A 27,236-nucleotide genomic window follows, 5' to 3' on the forward strand; every position below is an offset into this window, starting at 1 on the left:
GATGGCCCTGTTTCAGCTCAGGCTCAACATCCCACCGGTTCACAAAAATGTCTCTGTCGAACTGGGGAAGCTATTTTGCTCCGGGGATGTACGGCAGGGCCATGGGCATGACTGGAATCGTGACCCCTGCTGGTGGGGCGGCTGCTCCGGCCTGAGCAGCACCGGGTGCAAGTTGGGCATCAGGAGCGTTAAGCGGTGCTCCGGCGGCTTGCTGGTCGTCGGCCATGGTTGCGCCCCCCTAGTAAACTGTAGCCTACCTTCTTCACTTTTTCTATCAGGTAGGCCGCAGCTCCGCAGGCGACGGTCTTCTTCCAGGACCTTGCGTCGCTCGTGTCTGACGTCAGAGCGTCCACTGGACTCCTTCCAGGACCTGACGCTTCCTGTTTCAACGTCAAGGGTGGGGCGTGTCTTTGGCTTCACGCGCTTTCACAGTCATGCCTCTCGGGTTCCCGCGGTTACACCCCTCTTCTTCCCGCGCGGCGACAGGAAAATGGCGGGAAACCTCGAAAATGGCGGGGAATCTTCACCACAGTAAGTGTTACAGTCTTTTAAGGCGCACAGTACCCGGTGGCAATGGGCACGGAATCCTGTTCGATGCAACGGGCACGAAATCCTGTTCGTGACGCCAGAAGATGCCGCGCCCCCAGGGCCGTGGGGTAATCGGCAGCCGGGCCTCTGGATGCTGGTGGGGGATATCACGGTGGCTGGCCCGGTCCATGGCCCAGGGCGGTCACCAAAAAGGGGGATATTATTTATAGGGGATTTTGTAATAGTGTTCGTGACGCCACCTGTGGAATGCGGCTAAGGGGAGCCGCCGCTGCGGAGCAGTCCTCTGGAGCTGGTGTTAGGGCAGCAGGGATGGTGTGGCTCTCCACAGGTAGAGCTAGCTCCAGGGCAGTGTAGGTAGTGAGAGTTGCGCTGGACATTGTAGTGCCGGGAGGCAAGAGGGCACAGGTGAAAGAATGGACGGAGGCAGTACGGTCCAGTCATCCGAGTCTTTACTCACAGTTCTTATGACAGTTCCACTAGTGCACTGTACGGGTGCTAGCCTCCCACGTCGCGCTGCATTCACCAGGCAGGGGTTCAGCTCTTCCTCAAGCAGATTAGGAGCACGTGACGGAACCCCACTTTCTTGTGTTCCTAGCTAGACCGTCTTCACGCTGGGTCTTTCTTCCTCCTGCCCTGCGCCTCCCCACTCTCGGTCGCGCTCGGGTTCTTTGAAGTCCCTCCTGTCTAATTGGAGTTCCCGGACCTGCTTGACCCTCACGGAGATCAGAATGAGGCTTTGGCAACTGAACTATATAAGCCAGAAGCCTCCGGTTTTCCCAGCCAAGGCATGAAGTATCACGGCTGGTCCAGGGGCCGGTCCCCTTCTTGCGGCCTGATCCCTCTGTCTTCTGACAGATTTGGGGCATACGGGTGCCGTCCTGCACTCGCCGTACCCCCTGGGATCCCTTTAACAAAACGGAACCTACTCCTCTGCTCCCCTCCGGGGCCTCTAAGACTGGGCCCTACCTGTGGAGCAGAGCTCCTAAGAGACTCTACTCCCTGACTGTCTTTACTCTCTCTTCTCACTGACTTACGTCCGCCACCCTAAGATGGCTTCCCATTATATACTTACTACTATGGTGCTCCTCTAAACTGCTTCCTCCACCCACACCCACTACTGGTTCCCCCTACCTTTGGGTTCCCCCCACTCCAGTCAGGGACAGGGCTCAGCAGCTGCTCACATGCATGTTGCCCCTCCAGCTGGTCTGGAGCAGTGTAGTGTTGGATGCAGGTTTTGGGGTTCCGGGCAGCACTCCCTCATTACCTGAGAGAAGGAGACACCACACCTCTGGGTGAGGTGCAGTACCTCTGTGGCGACTGAACCCTCAGGGGCGCCACATGGTGTTCTAACTAACACTCTCAAATCTCTCTAGTCTGTCCTTAACTCTGCTGCCCGATTAATCTACCTCTCTCTTCGCTACTCCTCTGCTTCTCCCCTGCTTCTCTCCTGCTTCTCTCCTCTACAAATTCCTCCATTGACTTCCAATTCCCCAATAAATCCAGTTCAAACTACTAACATTGATCTACAAAGCCTTCCATAATTTGAATTTTTAATGTAAACCTCTTTTCACATGTGCAGCACCATGGAATTAATGGTGCTCAAAAGAAATAACAATTATATTTCCTCATGATAGAATTTAAAAACCATATTGGCATGTGAAACTGCTGACGATTTTCTCATATCTATTGTATGAGTATGGACAAATAGGTGAGAAATCCGACATCCGTTTTACATGCTAAGATGCTGTAGTAATTGTTAGGCTGTGTGCACGAGATGCGTTTTTAATGCGTTTCCGCAGTGTTTTTGCAGCTGCGGAAACGCATTAAAAATGCATGGTAGAAGGGCAGCAATGTTCCCCAATGATAATCCGCATGTGCTGTGCACATGCTGCAGAAATTTCCGCTGCGGATTATCATTGCGGAAAAAAACGCAGCACTACCAATTATTTTGCGGAAGTGCTGAGTCTTCGCCGCCATTGACTTGCATTAGACCGCATGGATTACGCATCACTTTATATGTAGATGCGTAATCCAAGCGTTCTAATGTGCGGATGGCACCCGGGTGTAGATGAGAGGAGACTCTCCTCCACACCCAGGTACCATTAAAAAATCTGTAAAAAAAGAATAAAATAAAAATTAAATGTATACTTACCTTCTGTCGGCCCGCGTACCGCTCCTGCTTGGTTCCCGGCACTTTAGAGTGAGTTGAAGGACCTGCCCTGACGTCAGAGTCATGTAACGGGTCACGTGACGCTGACGTCGGCAGGTCTTTCGATTCACTGTTGCCGGCAAGGGAGAACGGAGTGAGAGGGACACCGGGGGCCATCGGAGGGTAAGTATACATTTATTTTTTTATTTTTACCACTCTCTCGGTTCACGCTATATAAATTCATGCTGTTTTCATGGATTTATATAGTGTGACCTAGTTGTCACAAGCACTTTCCAAGTGATGCTAATCGCTTGGAAAGCGCTTGTCAATCCGCATGCGGAATTGTCAGTGGGTAACCGCTCCATTTCCGCATGTCCCTGGCAGGGAAACGCATGTACAGTCCGTGTGCGTTTTTTTCTGCCAGGGAGATGCAGAAACGCTCAGGAAAAATTCCTGACCATTTCTGCATCGTGGGCACATAGCCTTATATGAGGAACCAAAGAAAGTTTTTTGTACAGATAAAACAGAGTGCTGGTTTTCCCTTTTCTACTGTGGACTTCATGTTAACCTGAGCATCAGGGCACCTAGGGATGAAGATAATAGCTGCTGTGTTGAGCTGTTTGTGATCTCCTTTGTTGATATGCATACTGGACTCATGGCTATATACGTATATTAACCCTGCTGTACTGTTCGGGTCAATATGACCCGAAATGATTTTTGAGACCCTGTAGATTTTTTTATATGAGGATTTGAAACTAGTGGTATCTTGACAAATTAACATTCTTTCAGGACCATATATCTTGTCATAACTGGGAAGACTTAAATACTAACCCGTAGATTTTTTCAGATCTGAAGGAAGTGTTGCTTAGATGAAAGCTTTTAGTTCTGTTTATATGATGATGACATTTTTGGTGGTCTATCATGTTATCATATTTTTCTCAATTGCTGTTTCATTTTAGCTAAACCTTTTAAGATTTTATTGGAACACTCTTTTTTTCATTATTGCAAGTAAATGTTCAAAACTTTTGATAAATCCTTTGATAATTATTTTCTTGCTTTTTGTCTGATTCTAAAACATAAAAATATACTTAATGGCTGTTTTGATTACACATAAATGCTGTGATGGGTCAGGAGAGATAACAACATCACGTTATAGATCATTTAGCAGCAAAAAATTTTTTTAGCTGTGCATGTGCACACATGGGGTCATGATACAAAAACATTTGAGTCTTAAATAATCACTGTTGTTTCAACAAACTGCATCAATCAATAGTACAAGAGAATATACTTTGTAATACATCTTGTCAGAAAAAATTTGCTGCTTTTTTTCTACAGAAAAAAGATACCAAAAAGAGAGACTCCGTGCGTTGGGAGTAGTGGGTCCCTGGATGCTCGAATGACACTGCAGAAATCTATTATTGACATTATGCACGTGTTATCTATGCAATATTTAAATATGTATATATATAAATATATTGTATTTTTCGGACAATAAGACGCACTTTTTTCCTCCAAAATTTTGGGGGAAAGTGGGGAGTGCGTCTTATAGTCCGCATGTGACGGTGGATGGTGGAGGGTGTAGTGGGAGCAGCAGCGACGGAAGAGGGGGACACAGGAGGCAGGAGCTGCCTGCTGCGGCTAACACTGTGCTCGCTGCTAAAGAAAATAAATATTCACTGCTCCCCATGCCCATTGCAAATTCATTCTCTTTAATAGCGTGCACAGAGTAAGCAGCAGCCACTGGCTCACGTGAGCCCTCTACTTGTCTGAGGGATGATATTATTAGCCTCGGAGGGGGCCAGGATCCATGGCCCTTTCCCTGGCTATTAATATGTGCTCACAGATGTCTGTTTAGCCTTTGCTGGTTAGATTTTATATGGTGGCCCTGCGTAAAATATTTTCTGGGGTCCCACTGTAATCTAGCCAGTAAAAGCTACGCAAACAGCTGTGAGCTGTTATTAATAGCCAGGGAACATTTTTGGCTAATGGCTCCTTCCCTGGCTTGTAATATCAGACCCCAGTGGTCATTATGAAAATGACGCGGGAGCCCACGCTGTTTATTTTATTTAATTCTTCATTTTATTTCATCTATAAGAAATCCCTTCCCCACTGTGCTTGTCTTGACGCTGCGTAATTCACCCACAGCATGTCAATTTCTGTAGCTGAGCGTCTCTGCTGCAGATTTTGCCGATTGAAATGTCATTACATGCGGTGGCTCTGCATGTACTGACAAAACAAGTGGGGCATTAGAACGCAACGAAAATACTCACCCCGGGTCCGGCAGTAATCCAAGGGTTAAAGTGATGTCCCACGTATCTTTTTTAAAATATCTTTATTTAGCTCCAAAAAGCATTCATTGCAAAAAATGCATGCAAAATGCGTTTTTTCCACAGTAAAGTGAATGAGAAACCTGTCATGCACACGTTGAGTATTTTTTGACTTGCAGATTTGGTGCAGAACATAATCATCAGTATGTCAATTCTCTGTGTGTTTTTGCCTCGTTTTATGCCTGTGTTTTTTCAGTGAATTCAATGGGTGAAAAACGCAGGCAAAACGCACCAAAACCAAAAATAGAAAATAATCTGCAGCATGCCAATTCTCTGTGCATTTTTGCCTGCATTTTTCACCCATTGAATGCACTTAAAAAACTTAGGCAAAAACGCAGGCAAAAAACGTGACAAAATCACAGAAAAAATGCGGCAAAAAATGCACATTTTCCCTGCAGCATTTTTGCTGCCAAGAGATGCAGAAATCTTGCAGAAATGGTGCAAAAAATAATCTTCAGCATGATAATTTTCTGTGCGTTTTTGCCACGATTTTGCCTGTGTTTTGGCAGAGATTTTTAAGCGATTTTGCCTGTGTTTTTGCAGTTTTTTTCCATGCGTTTTTGCCAAGATTTTGCCTGCATTTTTTCTACGATTTTGCCTGCATTTTGCCTCGATTTTGCCACGTTTTTGGTAAGTGTTTTTACTGTGATTTTGCCTGCATTTTTTTCCATGAATTTACCGCATTTTTTGCCTGTGTTTTTGCAGTGATTTTGCCATGATTTTACCACGGCTTAGCCGCAATTTTTGCCTGCATTTTTTGCCGCAATTTTACCTACTTTTTTTCTGCGTTTTGCCTCGATTTTACCATTTTTTTTGCTGCGATTTTGTCTGGGCACCCCCATCCTGGTATGCATGGCACCCTCACCCCCATCCTGGTATGCATGGCTCCCACAACAGATGTGCAAAACCAAATGTTTGTGACACAAACACTTTGTGAGGTACATAGCTAAGTGTCTGGATTTTGAGGAATTTTCTTTTGTATTTAAAAAATAAAAAACTATTTATTCACTCATACACAAAAAGGATTCCACAAGAAATGAAAAAACTCAGTACAGTCGCTTGTGATTAGCTGTATCTGAGTGACACTAATTTCAGATTTTTTTTTCTGCAAAAAAATATTTTGCTGACTTGCAGCTTTCTAGTTCATTAAGAATGAAGAAAAAAACATGTGTAACAGTAATTAAAAAGCAGTAGGGCAAAAGCCATATACACTATATCACTGATAATTGTCAGTCTGGCACTATTGCTGTTACCTCTATTTTCTTTCTCTCCCACTATCAATTGAACGTCTATATTATTCACAGACTACTACACTCACCATCTTAACTGATGCAGATTTACAACACATTACTATCTGGAGTATTTGTTCAATGTTTTAGGGCTTTCTCTTTCTATTTCTATTGCTGAGCTGTGAGCTCTAATATCCTCTCACTATATTAACCCCTTTACAACCCAAGGTGGTTTGCACGTTAATGACCAGGCCAATTTTTACAATTCTGACCACTGTCACTTTATGAGGTAATTACTCTGGAACACTTCAATGTATCCCCCTGATTCTGAGATTGTTTTTTCATGACATATTGTACTTCATGATTGTGGTAAAATTTCTTCGATATCACTTGCGTTTATTTGTGAAAAAAACAGAAATTTGGCGAAAATTTTGAAAATTTTGCAATTTTCAAAATTTTAATTTTTATTCCCTTAAATCAGAGAGATATGTCACACAAAATAGTTAATGAATAACATTTCCCACATGTCTACTTTACATCAGCACAATTTGGAACCAAAATTTTTTTTTTATTAGGGAGCTAAAAGGGTTAAAAGTTGACCAGCGATTTCTCAGTTTTACAACAAAATTTACAAAACCATTTTTTTTAGGGACCACATCACATTTGAAGTGACTTTGAGGGGCCTTTATGACAGAAAATACCCAAAAGTGACACCATTCTAAAAACTGCACCCCCTCAAGGTGCTCAAAACCACATTCAAGAACTTTATTAACCCTTCAGGTGCTTCACACCAATTAATTGAACGTGAAAGGAAAAAATGAACATTTTACTTTTTTTCACTAACATTTAATTTTAGACCCCATTTTTTTATTTTCACAAGGGTACTAGGAGAAATTGAACTCCAAAAGTTGTTGTGCAATTTCTACTGAGTACGCAGATATCTCATATGTGGGGGTAAACCATTGTTTGGGCACACGGCAGGGCTCGGAAGGGAAGGAGCGCCAATTGACGTTTTCAATGTAAAACTCGCTGGAATTGACAGCGAACCCCATGTCGCGTTTGGAGAGCCCCTGATGTGCCTAAACAGTGGAAACCCCCCAAAAATGACCCCATTTTGGAAACTAGACCCCTCAGGAAACTTATTTAGATGTGTGGTGAGCACTTTGAACCCCCAAGTGTTTTGCAAAGGTTTATGACGTAGAGGCGTGAAAAAAAAAAAAAAAAATTTCCACGAAAACGATCTTTTTGCCACAATATTTTTATTTTCACAAGGGCACTAGGAGAAATTGGACATCAAAAGTTGTTCTCCAATTTCTCCTGAGTATGCTGATACCTTATATGTGGGGGTAAACCATTGTTTGGGCACACGGCAGGGCTCGGAAGGGAAGGAGCGCCAATTGACATTTTCAATGTAAAACTCGCTGGAATTGACAGCGGACCCCATGTCGCGTTTGGAGAGCCCCTGATGTGCCTAAACAGTGGAAACCCCCCACAAATGACCCCATTTTGGAAACTAGACCCCTCACGGAATTTATTTAGATGTATGGTGAGCACTTTGAACCCCCAAGTGTTTTGCAAAGGTTTATGACGTAGAGGCGTGAAAAAAAAAAAAAATTTTTCCACAAAAACGATCTTTTAGCTGCAATATTTTTATTTTCACGAGGGTACTAGGAGAAATTGGACTCCAAATGTTATTGTGCAATTTCTACTGAGTATGCTGATACCTCATATGTGGGGGTAAACCATTGTTTGGGCGCACGGCAGGGCTCGGAAGGGAAGGAGTGACGCTTTTGAATGCAGACTTTGATGGAATGGTCTGCGGGCGTCATGTCACGTTCTCAGAACCCCTGATGTGCCTAAACAGTGGAAATGCCTTGCCTGGTACAATTCTCGGTCCTTCCATTCCGGAAGTACTGGGGCCTGCTCCGTCACCGCTGCCAAATATCAGGGCCTTGATAACGGTCTCCTGGAAGTGAAGATATGACATAGAAGTCTGGCCTGCACATTGTGACAGAAGGAAAGCGTTGTACATTGCCATCTGTACAATGTGCACGGCCAGCTTCTTATACCATATCTTGGCCTTTCTCAAAGCACTGTACGGCTGGAGGACTTGATCGGAGAGATCAACTCCCCCCATGTACTTGTTGTACCCCACTACACAGTCTGGTTTGGCGACCTGTGTAGTGGAACCTCTTACAGTGCTGAGGGTGCTGCCATCACCATGTATGGTGGTCAAGAGAAGGACATCCCTATTGTCCTTGTACTTGACCACCAACAGGTGGTCGCTACATTGGGCTCTGCTCTCACCCCTTCTGAGCAGCTGCCCAATTAGCGTCCTTGGGAGGCCTTTCTGATTTTTGCGGACAGTACCACAAGCTGCGGTATGTCGCGCAGAGAGGGACTTGAAGAGCGGGATACTTGTATAAAAGTTATCCACGTACAGGTGATAACCTTTATCCAGCAGTGGGTGCACCAAGTCCCACACAATTTTCCCACTCACCCCCAGAACAGGGGGGCATTCAGGGGGTTCAATCCGGGAGTCCTTCCCTTCATAAACTCTAAACTTGTGAGTGTACCCTGAGGTACTCTCACAAAGTTTATACAGCTTGATTCCATACCTGGACCTTTTACTGGGCAGGTACTGCCGGAATCCAAGCCGCCCCTTAAAAGAAATTAAGGACTCATCCACGCAGATGTCCCTTTGGGGCTCGTACACTTCACCAAACCTGTTGTTGAAGTGCTCGATGACCGGCCGAACTTTGAAAAGACGATCAAAGTTCGGGTCATCGCGTGCAGGACACCTTGCATTATTGTTGTAATGCAAGAACTTGTGGATGGCCTGAAAGTGTCTCCGGATCATGACCATTCGGAACACTGTAGTGTTATACAAAACGTCAACACTCCAGTATTGCCGAAGCTCGGGCTTCTTCTGGATCCCCATAATAAGGACCAGGCCCCAAAACTTCATCATTTCTACTGCATCTACAGGAGACCAGCTAGAAAATGATGAAGAGGGGTTTTGTTCCAAAAATTGATGAGCGTATAAATTAGTTTGGCCCACCATGAGGTTTACAAAATCCTCAGAGAAAAAGACTTTGAAAAAGTCTATTTCTGTGAGGCCGGTGGTGTCAAACTTGATTCCTGATTCCGCCACGAAATCAGGAATCAGCGGATCATAGTTTTCGGGGGGTGAGGTCCATATGGGATCAGAAGTGGGGAGCGCTGGATTATCGTCTCTCCTGCGATGACGGCGGGGCGGGCCAGCAGAAGAAGAGGAAGAGGAGTAAGAAGAGGAGGAGGAAGACGACGAGGAGTCGGAAAAACAAGAAATGTGGGATCCTCGCCCTCGCTGTCAGTGTCGGAGGCAAGAATAGCGTATGCCTCCTCCGCTGAATAGCGAGTTTGGGATGAGCGGGACATTGTTTGGTATGTATGTGGTGAGTGTGTGTCAATACTTTATTTAGAATGTGGAAAAAGGAAATACTGTATGTGGTGTAAACAGCGAGCACGAGTGTGGATTGGTGAACTATGCCACCGATCAATACTCGACGGCTGCTGGATGTGCGCACGGATGTGTTGGGAGTGGGAAGAGGGGAATTGGGGTGGATGAGGGGAGATCAGAGATTACTTACCAAAGTCCTCTCTGTTCTTCTTTCAGGACCGGGAGCCCGGCGCTGGTACCCGGGAGCAGGAGTCTGGGAGCAGGAGCCCGGCGCTGGTGCCCGGGAGCAGGAGCCCGGCGCTGGTGCCCAGGAGCAGGAGCCCGGCGCTGGTGCCCGGGACCAGGAGCCCGGGAGCAGGAGCCTGGCGCTGGTGCCCTGCAGCAGGTGCCCGGCAGCAGGTGCCCGGTAGCAGGTGCCCGGGAGCAGGAGCCCGGGAGCAGGAGCCCGGAGCAGGAGCCCAGCGCTGGTGCCCGGGAGTAGGAGCCCGGCGCTGGTGCCTGGGAGCAGGAGCCTGGTGCTGGTGCCCGGGAGCAGGAGCCCGGGAGCAGGAGCCCGGCAGCAGGTGCCCGGCAGCAGGAGCCCGGCGCTGGTGCCTGAGAGCCTGGCGCTGGTGCCCGGGAGCCCGGAGCGAGAGCCCGGCGCTGGTGACTGGGACCGGAGCTGGAGACTGGGACCGGAGCTGGAGACTGGGACTGGAGCTGGAGACCGCTGCAAGACGCAGAAAAAAAATGGTGGTAAGGGGGGGTAAAAAGAGGGGGCATTAGGGTGGATGAGGGGAGAACAGACTTACCAAAGTCTTCTCTGCAGGATCAGCAGCAGGATCAGCAGCAGGCTCTGGAGCAGGAACCACAGCAGGTGAGGAGCAGGTGCCCGGGAGCAGGTGCCCGGGAGCAGGAGCCCGGGAGCAGGAGCCCGGCGCTGGTGCCCGAGAGCAGGAGCCCGGCGCTGGTGCCCGGGAGCAGGAGCCCGGCACTGGTGCCCGGCAGCAGGTGCCCGGCAGCAGGTGCCCGGCAGCAGGAGCCCGGGAGCAGGAGCCCGGCGCTGGTGCCCGAGAGCAGGAGCCTGGCGCTGGTGCCCGGGAGCAGGAGCCCGGCGCTGGTGCCTGGGAGCCCGGAGCGAGAGCCCGGCGCTGGTGACTGGGACCAGAGCTGGAGACTGGGACCAGAGCTGGAGACTGGGACTGGAGCTGAAGACTGGGACCGGAGCTGGAGACGGCTGCAGGACGCAGAAAAAAAATGGTGGTAAGGGGGGGGTAAAAAGAGGTGGGAGGGGGCATTGGGGTGGATGAGGGGAGAATAGACTTACCAAAGTCTTCTCTGCAGGATCAGCAGCAGGATCAGCAGCAGGCTCTGGAGCAGGAACCACAGCAGGTCAGGAGCAGAAGATCCAGGAGCTGGAGCAGAAGATCCAGGACGCTGGGGCAGAAGATCCAGGAGCAGCAGCAGCAGCGACTGGAACAGTGAGAAGATGGTCTTGTGGTGTCACAGAATATTCTGTGGCACTACAAGGCCCAGCACAGACACATCAGATGTGATCGCTCTGTAGAAATCCTCACCAAGTGTGAGGGTCTGCAGGGCGGTCACAGGGTGATGATGGGGTGGCGACAGGTGGAGGTAATCTGATTGGAGCAATCATTGATGACATTGATTTCTCCAATCAGAGTTCCTGAATACAGGTGACCAGGCAGTCACAGGGAGGTGTCACCTCTCTGTGACCCTCTGTGGTGCATGCTGTGCCCCAGCCATCTAATTGGTGACACTGATTGCACCAATCTGACATAGCTGGAGCAGATCACGCACCACAGGGGGTCACAGGGAGGTGATACCTCCCTGTCACCGCCCGGTCACCTGTATTCAGGAACTCTGATTGGAGCGATCGATGTCATCATCGATCGCTCCAATCACAGCTGTCTGGGGGCTTGGTTCACATTACAGGGGGTCATGGGGCGGTGACAGGCAGGTCACAAGCTGGTCACTGCCCCATGGCCGCCCTGTCACCGCGCGGTTGCGCTACGATCGGTGCGATCGATGTGATCGGCGATCACACCAATCATAGCAGTCTGGGGCCAGGGCTGGGGTGTCCTAGCAACAGCCTAGGATCGGTGCTCCTAGGAGCACCGATCCTAAGCTGCAGATCACTGTTTCCGGCATTCACATTGCCGGAAACAGTGAGAAATGCTGTGATTGGCTGTTCAAATTTGAACAGCCAATCACTGCGATCGCTGGTGCGGAGGGGCGGAGACACCCCCCTCGATGACGGCGCCATCTACCCAGAGGTAAGATGGCACTGGAACTTTAATGCTGTCACTGCGACTTAAGTCGCGGTGCCGCATTAAAGATATGACGTACTAATACGGGTCAGGCTCTTAAGTCCCAGGGCACAGACGCGTATTAGTATATCATGGGCTTTAAAGGGGTTAAATCACTCTAAAATGGAAGTTATATTCCTTACCTAGGCTTTTATACAGACTATGTTACTTCCTCCTGATTGGCTGTGCTATACTATGTGATGTGATAGCTTAAAGGCATTAGAGTGAAGCCCACATGGTTGTGCCTGAGGCCATGTAAATCTTCTATGCCTGATGCAGTCTTCTGCAATGTGTAAAATGGTGGTGGGCATTTTTTTGACAATTCATTCAAATCAAATCGAAAATTGTTCAAATTTTCTGTGACCTTCAATTTCATACAATTCTAAATCAATTCACTCATCTATATTTAAATGTTTTTTTTGTTTTTAGTATTTTTATGCACTTGGATATGGAACTACTGTGTCTGTAAAGTGCAGTTAGTCATAAGGTCTATTATATTGGTCCATGGAAAATTGATTTACTGTCACTGCTGCAAGTTTTGAAATGTTTTTAACATGTCTATATTGTGTGGTTTGTTTATTTCTAAAGATTAATAAAGATTCACTTATTTTATAATTGAAATGTGTGGGTCAGTTTTTCAAACATCTTTGATTTTGCACCTATGCAGTTGTTTGATTACCTATATATGTTTTATTAGCAAACCTATTTCCCATATGTTAAAGAGGTTTTCCTACAAAAAAAGTACATTTTAATCAATAGATCTTGGAATAATAATAACTTCCACAATTGAATGTGTTTAAATAAAATGTTCCTGTGCTGAGATAATCTTATAAATGTTCCCCTGCTGTGTACTGTGTAATGGCCATGTGTGACCGTACAGGAACATGGTCTGATCATACCACATCTCCTGGGCGGGAGAGGAAGCAAAAGAGTATACAGACATTACAGCTAAGTATCGCGTATGATTCTTTCTGTGAGGTAAAGTATTTGCTGCTTGTTTTTAAACATGTTTGCCTCAAAGAAAGAAGCAGCTGCGATCTCATGCTGTAATGTCTGTATATTCTGTCTTGCTTCCCCCCCTGCCCAAGAGCTGTGGTATAATCAGACCATGTTCCTGCATGATCAGAAACAACCATTAGATCACGGCCCCCCTATCAGTATTTGGTCAGTATTTGGTCAGTATTTTTTCTCAGGAGTGGGAGACAAAACCAAGTGAGGAACAATCAGAAAAAAAGGTATAATAGAAACAAGTCACCAATTCTGTATTTATCTCCCACTCCTGGTTTTGGCTCCCACTGCTGAGAAAAATTACTGGACACATACTGATAGTGGGGCCATGGCCAATACACAGTATATAGCAGGGGCACATTTCTAAGATTATCTCAGCACAGAAACATTTTTTTTGATCACATCCAATTATAGAACTTATTTTTATTATAGAATCTATTAATTATATTATACTTTGTTCATGGGATAACCCTTTTAAGTTCTCATTTGATTGTGCTCATCAGATTAATATTTGGTTTCACTGTTTAAAAAAGACATTTTTTAAACAGTAACCATTGTTTCATTTTTATTTCATAAATAAATAGCACACATGAAAGCAACTTTTCACTTCTTTCTCCCTCAAGACTGAACTTTTATTTTCAAAATTCTAAATCCATGGTTAAACTCTGTGTTCAGTGATGACAGACTTTTACATTACTGAAATAAGAGATGGCAGTTGCTACAGTCAAGGGGCAGAGCTCCTCCCTCCTTCCATCAACATATAATCTTGCGAAGAGGAATTGTCATCTCCTTTCTCAGTATTATAAAAATCTGTCTTTACTACAGATTTTACTTATGGATTGAGAATTTAGAAAATGAAATGATTAGTCCTGGCAAAGAAAGTTACTGATTTCTCTTATAAGATATATTACAAAGTTGCTTATTTTAAGTGTACTATTGCTCTATGACATAAAACTTAAAACAATGGTTGCACTTTAAAGGGCATCTGTCAGCACAACGAACCCTCTTATGCCATCTATATGGGCATGTAGAAAGTTAAATAAAATAATACCTTGATATTTGTAATTTGATGTCTAATTCCAGAGAAATTTAATATGTAAATGAGCTGTTAAGTAAATGAGCTGTTAAGATCTACAAGCCAGACATAGATCTCCCTGTAAATCTGCTTTCAGGCTTATTTTAAATGAAAGGGAATATTACCAGTGTCATTTAAAATAAGCAGATGCAGATCAGTGTCTGACCCATAGATCTTAACAGCTCATTTACACATAAAAAGTGTGTGTATTTCTCTGGAATAAGACATCAGATTGCAGATATGAAGGTATCATTTTATTCAACTTTCTATGAGATATATGCCTATATAGACAGTTTAGGAGGGATTATCCTACTGACAGATTCCCGTTAAGCATAGCCTTTTGATTTATTAGTTTCAAACAGTTTTTATAACCAAATGCTATTGCAACATTTTCTACTTGCCATTAGTCAAGATATGTCTATAAACTCAAGTAATTGCTTTATGTTGGTATTTTCATTGTGATTCATTTGATATTTTTTGACTCATTACAGGTTGTGACCAATGAGAAGCCAAAAATACTACAGCATGGTGCTTTCACTCAAGCTGTTCCTTTTAAGGAGGAAAAATTCCACCGACACGTAAGGTTGGTAGAAACATTGTCATATACCTGATTTAAGCAATTTCAATGCTCATGATGTAAACTTTTGACTTAAAGTCCCAAAAGTTCCAAAATGTGGACCTAATATATAAGGAAAAAACTAGACATAAAATCTTCAATATACAGCAATTAAAATTATTAAGCAGCTTTGAATTTTTTTGTAGTCTTGCTAGTTTGCTAGTAGAGTATGACTGACTAAATAACTAAAATAATGTTATGTGCATGTAACACACTTAATAGACAGGAAAGGAAAACACACAGATATACATACAGGGAGAGGACTAGATATTATTGTATATTATGTATGTCCAGTCCCTAGTCTGCCATAATATGTGATTCCTGACAGCAATAGGCTGACACCCTATTGTGGACGAAATGGTGCTCCGCTTAACATGAACTGGCTCTTAAAAGCCCTATTGCACTCTCTAACCAGCAACTCAAAGAATTATTCTACAGAAAGGAAAGCATCAGTAGGTATGGTGTCAATAACAATAATAATTAGGGATGAGCAGACCATGGAAGTTCGGGTTCTGGTACCCCACCCAAACTTTATTCCAAAATTCTGTTCGAGTACCAGAACTGTACCCGAACTTGAACCTGAACCCCATTGAAAACAATTGGGAACGGGACTTTTGAATTTTTTTTCTCTTTCTCTGCAATGGACTTCCCCCAGAATATTGCACAGTGTCCGGCGTTTAACACCTGACAGTTACTGTCCAGTACAAACGCCGATAATGTATCAAAAGTATTAAATCCCTTATGCATCAAATACTTTTAATCCCATTATAGACTGTAGAAATCATAAATTATAAGTAAATCTGTGGAAAGATATACAGTATACATACACCCTTACACGTACAGTCAAAGATGTTATGTGCATCCAAATATGAGTACAATCACTGAAGTCACTTAGGTTCTATTATGGACCTTAAGAATATTGGATGATAGAGAAATCCAGTATCGCACAAAATTCATGTGCAGCAAAAATATAGTAGAATATGCAACTATTCCTGGGTCATTGGATAAACTCTAAAAATATTTGTGCCATATGTAAAATTACAAACATGTTGAATTAGAAGACATAAGTACTTAGCTAACTTTCATTGGTAGTTAGCTGAAATCAATTGTCAGAACACTTTTTCCCCCAGGTGTTTTGAGGTTCATCACAGAACGCATGAAACTAGGATGCTAGTAGTGAGCCCTAGATGTACAGAGAGAATGCGCTGACAATAGATGCTGTATGACTCCCTTGGCTGCAATGTGAAGAGGTGGAATGCAGAATGCCATATCACTTGCCCCCATACTGTCTCCTCATAATTCTCCCTCCCATTTTGTCTCCTGACACTTTTTCTCCATACTGCCCTCTTACACTTCTCCTCTACTGTTCCCTCACACTTCCCCTATACGGCCCCCTTACACTTTTCCCCCATACTGCCCCCACACTCCCCCCTATAATGTCCAGCCACACTGCTCTCCCATATTGTGGGGGCAGCACAGTGGCTCAGTGGTTACCACTGCAGCCTTGCATCGCTGGGGCCCTCGGTTCAAATCCTACCAAGGACAACATCTGCATGGAGTTTGTAGGTTCTCCCCATGCTTGTGTGGGTTTCCTCCGGGTTCTCCGATTTCCTCCCACACTCCAAAAACATACTGATAGGGAATGTAGATTGTGAGCCCAAATGGGGACAGTGCCAATAATGTCTGTAAATTGTCTGAATCGTAAAGTGCTGCAGAATATGTTGGCGCTATATAAATAAAAGGATTATTATTATTATATAATTTTGTCCTATGTACCATCTTCTCACACTTTTCCCCATACTATCCTTCACACTTTTCTCCCCCTCATACTGTTCACTCACACTCATAGTGTCCCGTCACACTTTTCTCCTCATACTGTCTCATCACACTGTCCATCCCCATATTGTCCCCTCACAGTTCCCCTTGAAATAATGTCCCCTTTCAAATACCTCCACTCATAATGTCACCTCAGAATAACCCCCATCCCCCAAAAACGTCCTCTGTATGTTTAGCTCCTTTGGAACGCTTACCTTACCGTCATCCTCTTTCTCTGTGTTGCATGAGTTACCCTGATTATGAAGCTGACATTGTCTTAACCCTAAAAGTACCGGTGGTCAGTGCTTTAAGTATATGTTCTACCAGGGCAAATTGCTGATACCTGGGAGACACCTCGGACTACTTCTTGTGCGCATATATACCAGGGGAGATTTTCCTGTGTATAATTTTCATGAAGTAATTTGTGGTTATTTTTCAATGGCTGGCTAATGTTCAGAAAAAGTAAGGCTATTTTACTTAATTTTTTCTGCCTTTACTGTACGCAAAATGTCCTGCAATACTCCTTTTTGTTCGCCCTGACAGTCTCCATGGCTATGACACAGCTGGTAACTCTTTTAGTTTCCTTGGTGAAGTGTTTCAAAACTACAGTTCATGTTTGCCAAGATTTCTTTTCTTCTACTGAACACAAAACCAGTAATTACATGTACAAAGTTAGAAAGAGGAGGTAATAACATTGAAATAAATGTATTACAACAGAAATGCTTAGTGTTTTGGCTTTTGTGAATGCATGTACCTCCAGACAATCATTAATGTTGGGTTAAAAAGGAATGAATACGTTATTGGACGTGTGTAGCAGTGTCAGAAGTCGGAGATTATAACAATGCTTAATTGTAAAGCATCCGGGAAAGTTATTGAAGGTTCTAGGGTGATCATACGGGAATAAGGAGTATTGGGTACGATAATTTCTGAATAATAAAAAGGCACGTAGGATGTATTTAATCTGGAAATCCATTATCCTGAGAACTCTGTATAGCCAAAGAGAAGAAAGAGTAAATAACTGTTTGATAACGACGTACACCAACCAGAACAAAACTACATGTTATTATATCTCAAAGTCACAGAGGAGTTCTGCTGAATAATGTAACAAGGTAGGGAATAACAGGAGCATATAGAAAAAGACTGAGAAGTAAAAGGTGGTTATTCAAATGGTATTGCTCAAAATAAAATGATCTTCTCGATTTAACATTTGGTCATATATCTAATTTGTGTCATACAGTTATTCAAAGCAAATATGGCAGATTTTCAAATTCAAATTCAAAACCAAGAGATTGTAGTGTTTATTGAAATATAACTGTATTATAACTAAAAGTTACCATGACCTTGGTATTTATAGTATTACAAAGATTTTCTTTCATGGGCATAACCCAGTTTAGCTGATGCCAAAACTGTAGTAAACAGTATACTGCATAAGGCCTCATTCAGATTTCAGTGATTTTCTCATCAAATTTTCATATATGAGTGACTTTTCACATGCAAAAAAAAACCTCTAAAGCCTCTCCAGCCAATTACAATGTTAGAAAAGGACAGCAAACGGTTGGCACGCAGATGGCATCTACGTTCTTTCCATGATTTTAGCGGACCCATAGATTTGCATAAGATAGTTTGATCTGTGACTTGGAAGAAAAAGATATAATTCTGTTTCTTTTTTGTAAACTAGATGGTCTGCAAAAAAACAGGGCATGTGAACTGCTTATAGTCTATAATGGGTTAGTGTACGTGACAAACATGGATAGAATATGTACAGTAGTTATAAAAAGCAGAAAAAGCTATACATTAATTAAAGACTCCCATACACATTAGATTGATGTTGGCCAAACAACCATTTGGCTGACAGCTACCTCTCCTAATTCCTCCATGCGAATTAACTTTTGGCTCAGATGAACATGCATGTGTTTTCAAAGGGAAGAGCAAAAAAAACAGCTGCCAGACAGTTCAGGCAGTGGCTTATCTCCAGAATAACAGTGTTCTGGCATAAAATTTTAAACAGCCTACTCATTTTCTTCCCCATATACATTAGACTATCTGTCAATCCTGCCAGTACTTGGGATTTTGCTAGCCTCATATACAGTGGGGAAAATAAGAATTTGATATACTGTTGATTTTGCCAGTTTTCCCACCTACAAAGAGTGGAGAGGTCTATAATTTTTATCGTAGGTATACTTCAACTGTGAGAGAGAGAATCTTGAAAAATCCAGAAAATCCAGAAAATCACATTGTATGATTTTTACATAATTAATTAGCATTTTATTGCAAGAAATAAGTATTTTATACAATAGAAAAACAGAATTTAATATTTGGTACAGAAACCTTTGTTTGCAATTACAGAGGTCAGATGTTTCCTGTAGTTCTTGAACAAGTTTGTACACACTCCAGCAGGGATTTTGGCCCACTCCTCCATACAGATTTTCTTCAGATTTTTCAGGTTTCGGGGCTGTCGCTGGGCAACATTGAGTTTCAGCTCCCTCCAAAGATTTCTATTGGGTTCAGGTCTGGAGACTGGCTAGGCCACTCCAGGTCCTTGAAATGCTTCTTACTTAGCCACTGCTTAATTGCCCTGGCTGTGTTTCGAGTCATTGTGATGCTGGAAGACCCAGCCACAACCCATCTTTAATGCTCTTACTACATGACCCCATTCATCCTCCCTTCAATTAAGTGGAGTCATCCTGTCCCCTTTGCAGAAATGCACCCCCAAAGTATTATTATTATTATTTATTTATATAGCGCCATTGATTCCATGGTGCTGTACATAAGAAGGGGTTACATACCAAATACAAGTATCACTTATAGTAAACAAATTAACAATGATAGACTGGTACAGAGGGAAGAGGACCCTGCCCTTGCGGGCTTACATTCTACAGTATGATGTTTCCCCCACCATGCTTCACGGTTGGGGCAGTGTTCTCGGGGTTGTACTCATCTTTCTTCTTCCTCCAAACAAGTTCTATTTTGGTCTCATCTGTCCACATAACCTTCTCCCATGCCTCCTCTGGATCATCCAGATGGTCATTGACGAACTTGAAATGAGCCTACAAATGTGCTGGCGTGAGCAGGGGAACCATGCGTGCCCTACAGGATTTTAATACATGATGGCATAGTGTGTTACTAATGGTAATCTTTGAGACTGTGGGCCCAGCTCTCTTCAGGTCATTGACTAGGTCCTCACGTGTAGTTCTGGGCTGATTCCTGACTTTTCTCAAAATCTTCCTTACCCCATGAGGCAAGATCTTGCATGGAGGCCCAGACCAAGGAAGATTGATAGTCATCTTCTGTTTCTTCCATTTTCTAACAAATGTGCCAACAGTTGTTGCCTTCTCACCAAGAAGCTTGCCTATTACCCTGAAGCCCATCCCAGTCTTGTGCAGGTCTAGAATTTTGTCCCTAGTGTCATTAGACAGTTCATTGGTCTTGGTCATGGTGGAGAGGTTGGAGTGTGATTGATTGTGTGGACAGGTGTCTTTTGTACAGGTAACGAGTTCAAACAGGTGCAATTAATGCAGGGAATGAGTTCAGAGTAGGATTCCTTCTGAAAGAAAAACTAACATGTCTGTAAGAGCCAGAATTCTTGCTGGTTCGTAGGTGATCAAATACTTATTTCATGCAATAAAATACATTTTAATTATTTAAAAATGATACAATGTGATTTTCTGTTTTTATTTTTATATTTTGTCTCTCACAGTTGACTTGTACCTATGATAAAAATTACATACCTCTCCATTCTTTGTAGGTAAGAAAACTTGCAAAATCGGCAGTGTATCAAATATTTATTTTCCACTCTGTATATGTAGGCCTTTAATCAGTGACTAATTTAGTCCTATAAAAATTATCATAATGATATTTCTTTAAATAGTTTGTCTTATAATGATTTACCATTTAAATTATAACTATCCCAGCTACAGGTTCCGGCTTTAAAAACATTGGGAAATCTGTTGTAATTGCTGAGGTAGCTATGAAAATATACAGGGAAATTCTAATGTTGAGAGTCAGCCACGGAAAACCATGATTTACATGCATCTCTGCTCTGAATATCTTTTTTAATGAGCATTATGTTATTTAGATATAGATTTCTATATCTAAATACTTCTTGAAATGCTTCTTACTTAGCCACTGCTTAGTTGACTTGGCTGTGTGTTTCGAGTCATTGTCATGCTGGAAGACCCTGCCACAACCCATCTTTAATGCTCTTACTGAGGGAAGGAGGTTGTTGGCCAAAATCTTGCGATACATGACCCCGTTCATTCTCCCTTCACTAAAGTGCAGTCGTCCTGTCCCCTTTGCAGAAAAGCACCCCCAAAGTATGATGTTTCCCCCACCATGCTTCACAGTTGGGACGGTGTTCTCAGGTTGCACTCATCCTTCTTCTTCCTCCAAACACGGTGAGTGCAGTTGATACCAAAAAAGTTCTATTTTGGTCTCATCTGACCACATAACCTTCTCCCATGCCTACTCTGGATCATCCAGGTGGTCACTGGCAAACTTGAAATGAGCCTACACATTGCCGTGAGCAGAGGGACCATGCATGCCCTGCAGGATTTTAGTCCATGACGGCGTAGTGTGTTACTAATGGTAATCTTTGAGAGTGTGGTCCCAGCTCTCTTTAGGTCATTGACTAGGTCCTCACGTGTAGTTCTGGGCTAATTCCTGACCTTTCTCAAAATCAACCTTACGCCACAAGGCAAGATCTTGCATGGAGGCCCAGACCAAGGAAGATTGACAGTCATCTTCTGTTTCTTCCATTTTCTAATAAATGTGCCAACAGTTGTTGCCTTATCACCAAAATGCTTGCCTATTGTCCTGAAGCCCATCTCAGTCTTGTGGATGTCTACAATTTTGTCCCTAGTGACCTTAGACAGCTCTTTGGTCTTGGCCATGGTAGAGAGGTTGGAGTATGATTAACTGTTAGTTTTTCTTTAAGAAGCCGTCCTACTCTGCACTCATTCCTTGTATTAATTGCTCTAATATCTCATGAAAAATCATTGATATTAGTCCTTTTCTAGACAACCAATATGATTTCAGCAGACATTTTTAACTATATTTCTGTGTATAGGCATATCTTATGTGAAAGTATTTATTAAGATGGTAATATAGGGGGTGTAAGTATTCTACCTTAGTGTGCTCTGACTGCTGCTGTTTAACCATTTGAATGCTGTTGTCAATCACTGACTGCAGGATTTAAACACTCATGGCTTACCATGGAATTCCAGTTCATTGCTGAAAGCCTCCATGGCTGTCATGTTAGTCTTATTAAACTACATACTGCATATTGCAGTATACAGTATAAACAATCAAATAAGTGTCATTTTAGGTCCCCTAAGGGGACAAAAAAAAAAGGTAAAGATTAGTGTTGAGCGAGCACTAAAATGCTTGGGTGCTCGAAGCTCGGGCCGAGCTCGCCGTGATACTCGGGTGCTCGACCCGAGCAACGAGCCCAATGTTAGTCTATGGGAGACTCGAGCATTTTTGCGGTGGCACCCCTGGCAGTCTTTTAAAAGCCTAACAAGTGCCCAAAACGATAGTGACAGTGCTCAAATGACATGGGGACAGCATGGGGATCGCCCCAGGAAGCATTTCTGACCCCCAGGTCACTGCTGTCAACAACGTGGTCAGAGGTATTAAGCCACTTTTACAGGCTCGCAATAAAACGAAAGTGAAACTTTTTTCCTGTGAAATATGTTAAGGAACATCCTTTCCAGGGAAAAGACTTGTGTATAAGTTAAAATAAATGACCAAAAACAAAAATACTCCTCCACACCTTCGGCTATGTTCACAAGTAGCATTTTTTATGCGTTTTTGCACTTTTGTATTGCTTTCAACTATGACAAATGCATTCACCGGGAAATATCATTTTAACACTTTACAACCTTATCTGGCCATGTGCTGTGTGACACATGCATAAAGTGCTGAAAAGACATGGGAACAGCATGGGGAAGACCCCTGGAAGCATCTCTGACTCCCAGGTCACTGTCTAAAAGTGTGCCCATCATAAGTGATCCTTGCCGCATCAGAAGATGCAGACTTGCAACTATCCCCATGCAAGTTCTAGTCCCAGGGCAGTGTTCAATTGTAACTCCCCCATTCCTTGCAATACAAGCGCAAGTATGCAGCCTGCCACCCACACACCCCCAGGCTGCAATACCATACTGCTTGCTTGCTTGAACTTGAAATTGGGCCTTTTAGGCATGTTGAGGCGGAATCTGGCCACCACGTCATGGCTGTGTTGGCGGCCTGGAATCCATACTCAGTCCCCAGCCACCCCGCGGCCGAGTGTCCACACGGTCCCCAGCCGCCTGGGGGCAGTCAGGTGTCCATAAACGGTCCCCAGCCGCCCCCATTTCTCCTTGGAACATCCCCCCACACACTTTTCTTAGCCCGGCCTGTTTTAGGCAGCATTGGATGAGCCCACCAGAGAACCAGACTCCTCCGGTGGGCCCTGACTTCTCCATCGGTGGAGTTGAGAGTGCCAAGGTGAGGAGCATGATGATGATGACAGAAGTTAGCATCTGCTATATTTTCTTTTAATGCAAGTGTAAGTGTGCAGCCTCCCACCCACCCACCCCCAGACTGCAATTCATACTGCTAGCTTGCACTTGAAATGGGGCCTTTTAGTTTAGAGGAGGCCGAAGCTGGCCACTACCTCATGGCTGCTTCGGCAGCGAGGTATCCATACTCAGTCCCCAGCCGCCCCTATTTGTCCTGGTGTGCCTTATACATAAGATTAAGCGCGTATACCAAAACATTACCTGTGCCCTCCCCAGTGCATTTAGTGGGAAGGAGAGCCTATTCCGCTATAGTGTGTGCATGCCAAACCCCTGTTCATGGTACATGCGAAGATGCCTCCCACCTTGCACCTGTCGTTGCAGACTTGCAACTATCCCCATTCAAGTCCTTGTCCCAGGGCAGTGTTCAATTGTACCTCTCCCATTCCTTGCAATGCAAGCGCAAGTATGCAGCCTGCCACCCACCCACCACCAGGCTGCAATACCATACTGCTTGCTTGCTTGCACTTTAAATTGGGCCTTTTAGGCATGTGGAGGCAGAATCTGGCCACCATACCATGGCTGTGTCGGCGGCCTGGTATCCATACTCAGTCCCCAGCTGCCTGGTGGCCGGATGTCCCCGCTTGCTCCCCAGCCTCCAGGGGGTGGCCGGGTGTCCATACTCGGTCCCCAGCCACCCCTATTGGTACCGGTAACCTTTCCCACACTTTTCTTAGCCTGGCCTGCTTTAGGGCAGCATTGGCCGAGCCCACCGGACTATCAGACTCCTCCGGTGGGCCCTGGCTTCTCCATCAGGGGAGTTGAGAGTGCCAAGGTGAGGAGCATGATGAGGATGATAGAAGTTAGCATCTGCTTTGTTTTGTTGTAATGCAAGCGCATGTATGTAGTAGCGGCTAGGCCTGAGGAGGTCAGCGTTTTGGCGCATATCCTACCTCCTCCGAGGATTGCTGGATGTTTTCCTGCTACTATCCAAGTTCTATGACTCCCGTTAAAACAAAGCTTCAGGTGATAAATGATGGATGAGGTAGTGGCAAAGGAGAAAGAGCAGGAGGAACAGGGACCATTCACATCAATATCAGGCCAGTCAACCAGATATGTCTTGTAGGATATGTTTCTGTTACAAAAGGAGCGGTTCAGCTACACAGTTATAGGGCATACAGTGAGTGCAATGCCTACCAAAAATTTCGAGGCACTCCAATGCCCCTTGGAAATGACATGGAGGTCAGAGGGCGTTAACTAAACCTTTTTTTCCATTTATAGCAACTGGGTCTCCTGTGCACTGTTGGCCTAAGCAGTGAATGGAATGCTTTCCAAAAATTATGAGGTACTGCAATGCCCCTTACAAGAGCCATGTGTGGCACCCCAGGGGTCTGGTCACCACAGTAATAGAGATTACGTCGGAGAGCAAGTGGGAGGTTTCCTGGTCAGGATCCCTTAAACATGCAACATCCTCCTGCCCCAGTCCTGGGAGGGGAGAATTCTGCCCTTATAAACTGGATTTGGGGTGGGGTTGAGTGAGTCAGAGAACAGAGAACAGTCAGAGTCAGAGTGAGAGCAAGGGAAAGTAACAGCAAGGAGCTCTGTAGGAGCTAGGAGCTAAAGACGAGGGGCTGGAAGCTGAGCAGAGCTCGCCCTGGTAGAAGACAATAGGAACCGGACACAGGAGTCGAAGCTGTGAGGACTTATATATCCAGCAGCAGAAACCAGCCGGCAGGGGATTTCAGGTCCTCTGGCCATAGAAGCCCGGAGGCTCAGTCACAAGCAAGGGACTAGCACTGCCGTCGTGGAGCGGAGGTTAACAGAAGGCCCCAAGTCACCAGCCATACGGTTGAGCACTACACGGTACACTTAGGGACGTGGGCTACTTCTACCCGCTTACAGCAAGGTAGCCAGGAAGAGTGCAGACAGACGGGGAGGCCTACAACTCCACCTGGCCAGGGGAACTCCTGCTTGCTCACAGACTGACCAGGCCTCTTATGCTAGCCAGTGCTCCCGGGAGGGTCTACCTTATAATCATCAGTAAATACCCTGAACTGCACTGCAAAGACTCTGAGTCATTCCTGCTGCGCTCGTGCACCATCACCCCCATCATCCACACTCACTGCCCTGAGGCTATACTCCTCCCGAGGGGAGTTATCCCATTTTATGCTGCGCACACAACACCAGCCTCAGCGGTCTGCCTCACAGCGGTGGTACTCCCTGACCGCAATCCACGGGTGGAGCAGTCGGACAATTAACCTCAAAACCTAAGAAAGATTGCCACTGGTTTGAGCAGCCTGAGCCACGGGACCGGGTCACCGCCATGGAGACTACAGACCCCAGAGACCCGGCACCGGATATCCCACACACGTGTACACACGGCCCAGGGGGCGCGTCACATGCAGTACAGCATATTACAAACATAAGTCCCATTATTGGGGAGTGGGTGTCCCATAGTATTTGCTTATGCCTTGCAAGCAAAAGCTGCCAAAAATTAGGACGGAGCAACTTGCAATGCCCCTTACAAGAGCCATGCAGTACAGCATATTACAAACATAAGTCCCATTATTGGGGAGTGGGTCTCCCATAGTATTTGCTTATGCTTTCCCAGCAAAAGTTGCCAAAAATTAGGACGGAGCAACTTGCAATGCCCCTTACAAGAGCCATGCAGTACAGCATATTACAAACATAAGTCCCATTATTGGGGAGTGGGTCTCCCATAGTATTTGCTTATGCTTTCCCAGCAAAAGCTGCCAAAAATTAGGACGGAGCAACTTGCAATGCCCCTTACAAGAGCCATGCAGTACAGCATATTACAAACATAAGTCCCATTATTGGGGAGTGGGTCTCCCATAGTATTTGCTTATGCTTTCCCAGCAAAAGCTGCCAAAAATTAGGACGGAGCAACTTGCAATGCCCCTTACAAGAGCCATGCAGTACAGCATATTACAAACATAAGTCCCATTATTGGGGAGTGGGTCTCCCATAGTATTTGCTTATGCTTTCCCAGCAAAAGCTGCCAAAAATTAGGACGGAGCAACTTGCAATGCCCCTTACAAGAGCCATGCAGTACAGCATATTACAAACATATGTCCCATTATTTGGGAGTGGGTGTCCCATGGTATTTGCTTATGCTTTCCCAGCAAAAGCTGCCAAAAATTAGGACGGAGGAACTTGCAATGCTGGCACCCTGGTGGTATAGTGGTGGTGGAGGCTGAGGACAAGGAGAAGAAGAATAAACAGCCGAAACGAGGAAGCGTATACCCATGTGTGGGTGTGAAGCAGTGCACGTGAATACACCTCCCGAAATAACACAGTGGATTTGACTTTATGTTACTCTGCTGTCATTTGGTGGTGATGAGAAGTCTGGCCCAATCCATCCCTTGTTCATTTTGATAAGGGTCAGCTTGTCAGCATTGTCAGTTGACAGGCGAGTGCGCTTATCAGTTATAATTCCCCCAGCGGCACTAAAAACTCCGATAACACGCTAGTGGCAGAGCAGGCCAGGACCTCCAAGGCGTACAGAGCGAGTTCATTCCAAGTGTCCAGCTTGGATACCCAATAATTAAAAGGCACAGAGGAATCACGGAGGATGCTGGTACGATCGGCAAGGTACTCCCTCACCATCTTTTGAAACTTTCCACTCCTTGTGAGAGTACCCCGCGCCTCAGGGCCTGTAAGCTGGGCGGGTGTCATAAAACTGTCCCAGAACGTTGACAGTGTTCCCCTGCCTCTGCTGGATTGGAGTTGCATCTCTCTCGCCTGTACGCCTTGGTTGGGCAACGAACTGTGACCTCTGCCGCTAGCGTGTTCAGATGGGAATTTTTTTAAGAGTTCTGCAGCAAGGGCCTTCTGGTATTGCCCCATTTTTGTAGACCTCTCCACCTCAGGAATAAGAGAGTGAAAGTTCTCCTTGTAGCGGGGGTCTACAAGTGTCACCAACCAGTAATGACTGTCACCCAACATTTTGACAACGCGAGGGTCACGGTTAAGGCAGCGTAACATAAAGTCAGCCATGCGTGCCAGACTGGTAACAGGCAAGATTTCCGTGTGCTCACCAAGATGGCGACTGACCATGCTCTCCTCCTCCTCCTTCTCTTCCTCCTCCCCCCCTGTCCTCAGGCCACCCACGCTGAACCGACGGTATGACACTTGTACAGGTACTACCGTCTACAACGCATGATAGCAGCTCCTGTTCTTCCTCCTCCTCCTCCTCCTCCTCT

General features: G+C 45.0%; 1 protein-coding gene across 1 annotated transcript in view; it reads left to right on the top strand.

Annotated features, from left to right (window-relative positions):
• Positions 1 to 27,236, top strand: part of LOC141165727 (dynein axonemal heavy chain 3-like) — a 2,796,342-nt gene that overhangs the window by 64,891 nt on the left and 2,704,215 nt on the right. The window contains exon 2 of the mRNA XM_073651577.1: positions 14,580 to 14,671. Within this exon, the coding sequence (XP_073507678.1) occupies positions 14,580 to 14,671 (92 nt within the window). The remainder of the gene's footprint in view (positions 1 to 14,579; positions 14,672 to 27,236) is intronic.

Source organism: Phyllobates terribilis, unplaced genomic scaffold (genome assembly GCF_046119375.1).
Source record: "Phyllobates terribilis strain yellow unplaced genomic scaffold, ASM4611937v1 Scaffold_11__3_contigs__length_659146591, whole genome shotgun sequence".
Lineage (NCBI taxonomy): Eukaryota > Metazoa > Chordata > Amphibia > Anura > Dendrobatidae > Phyllobates > Phyllobates terribilis.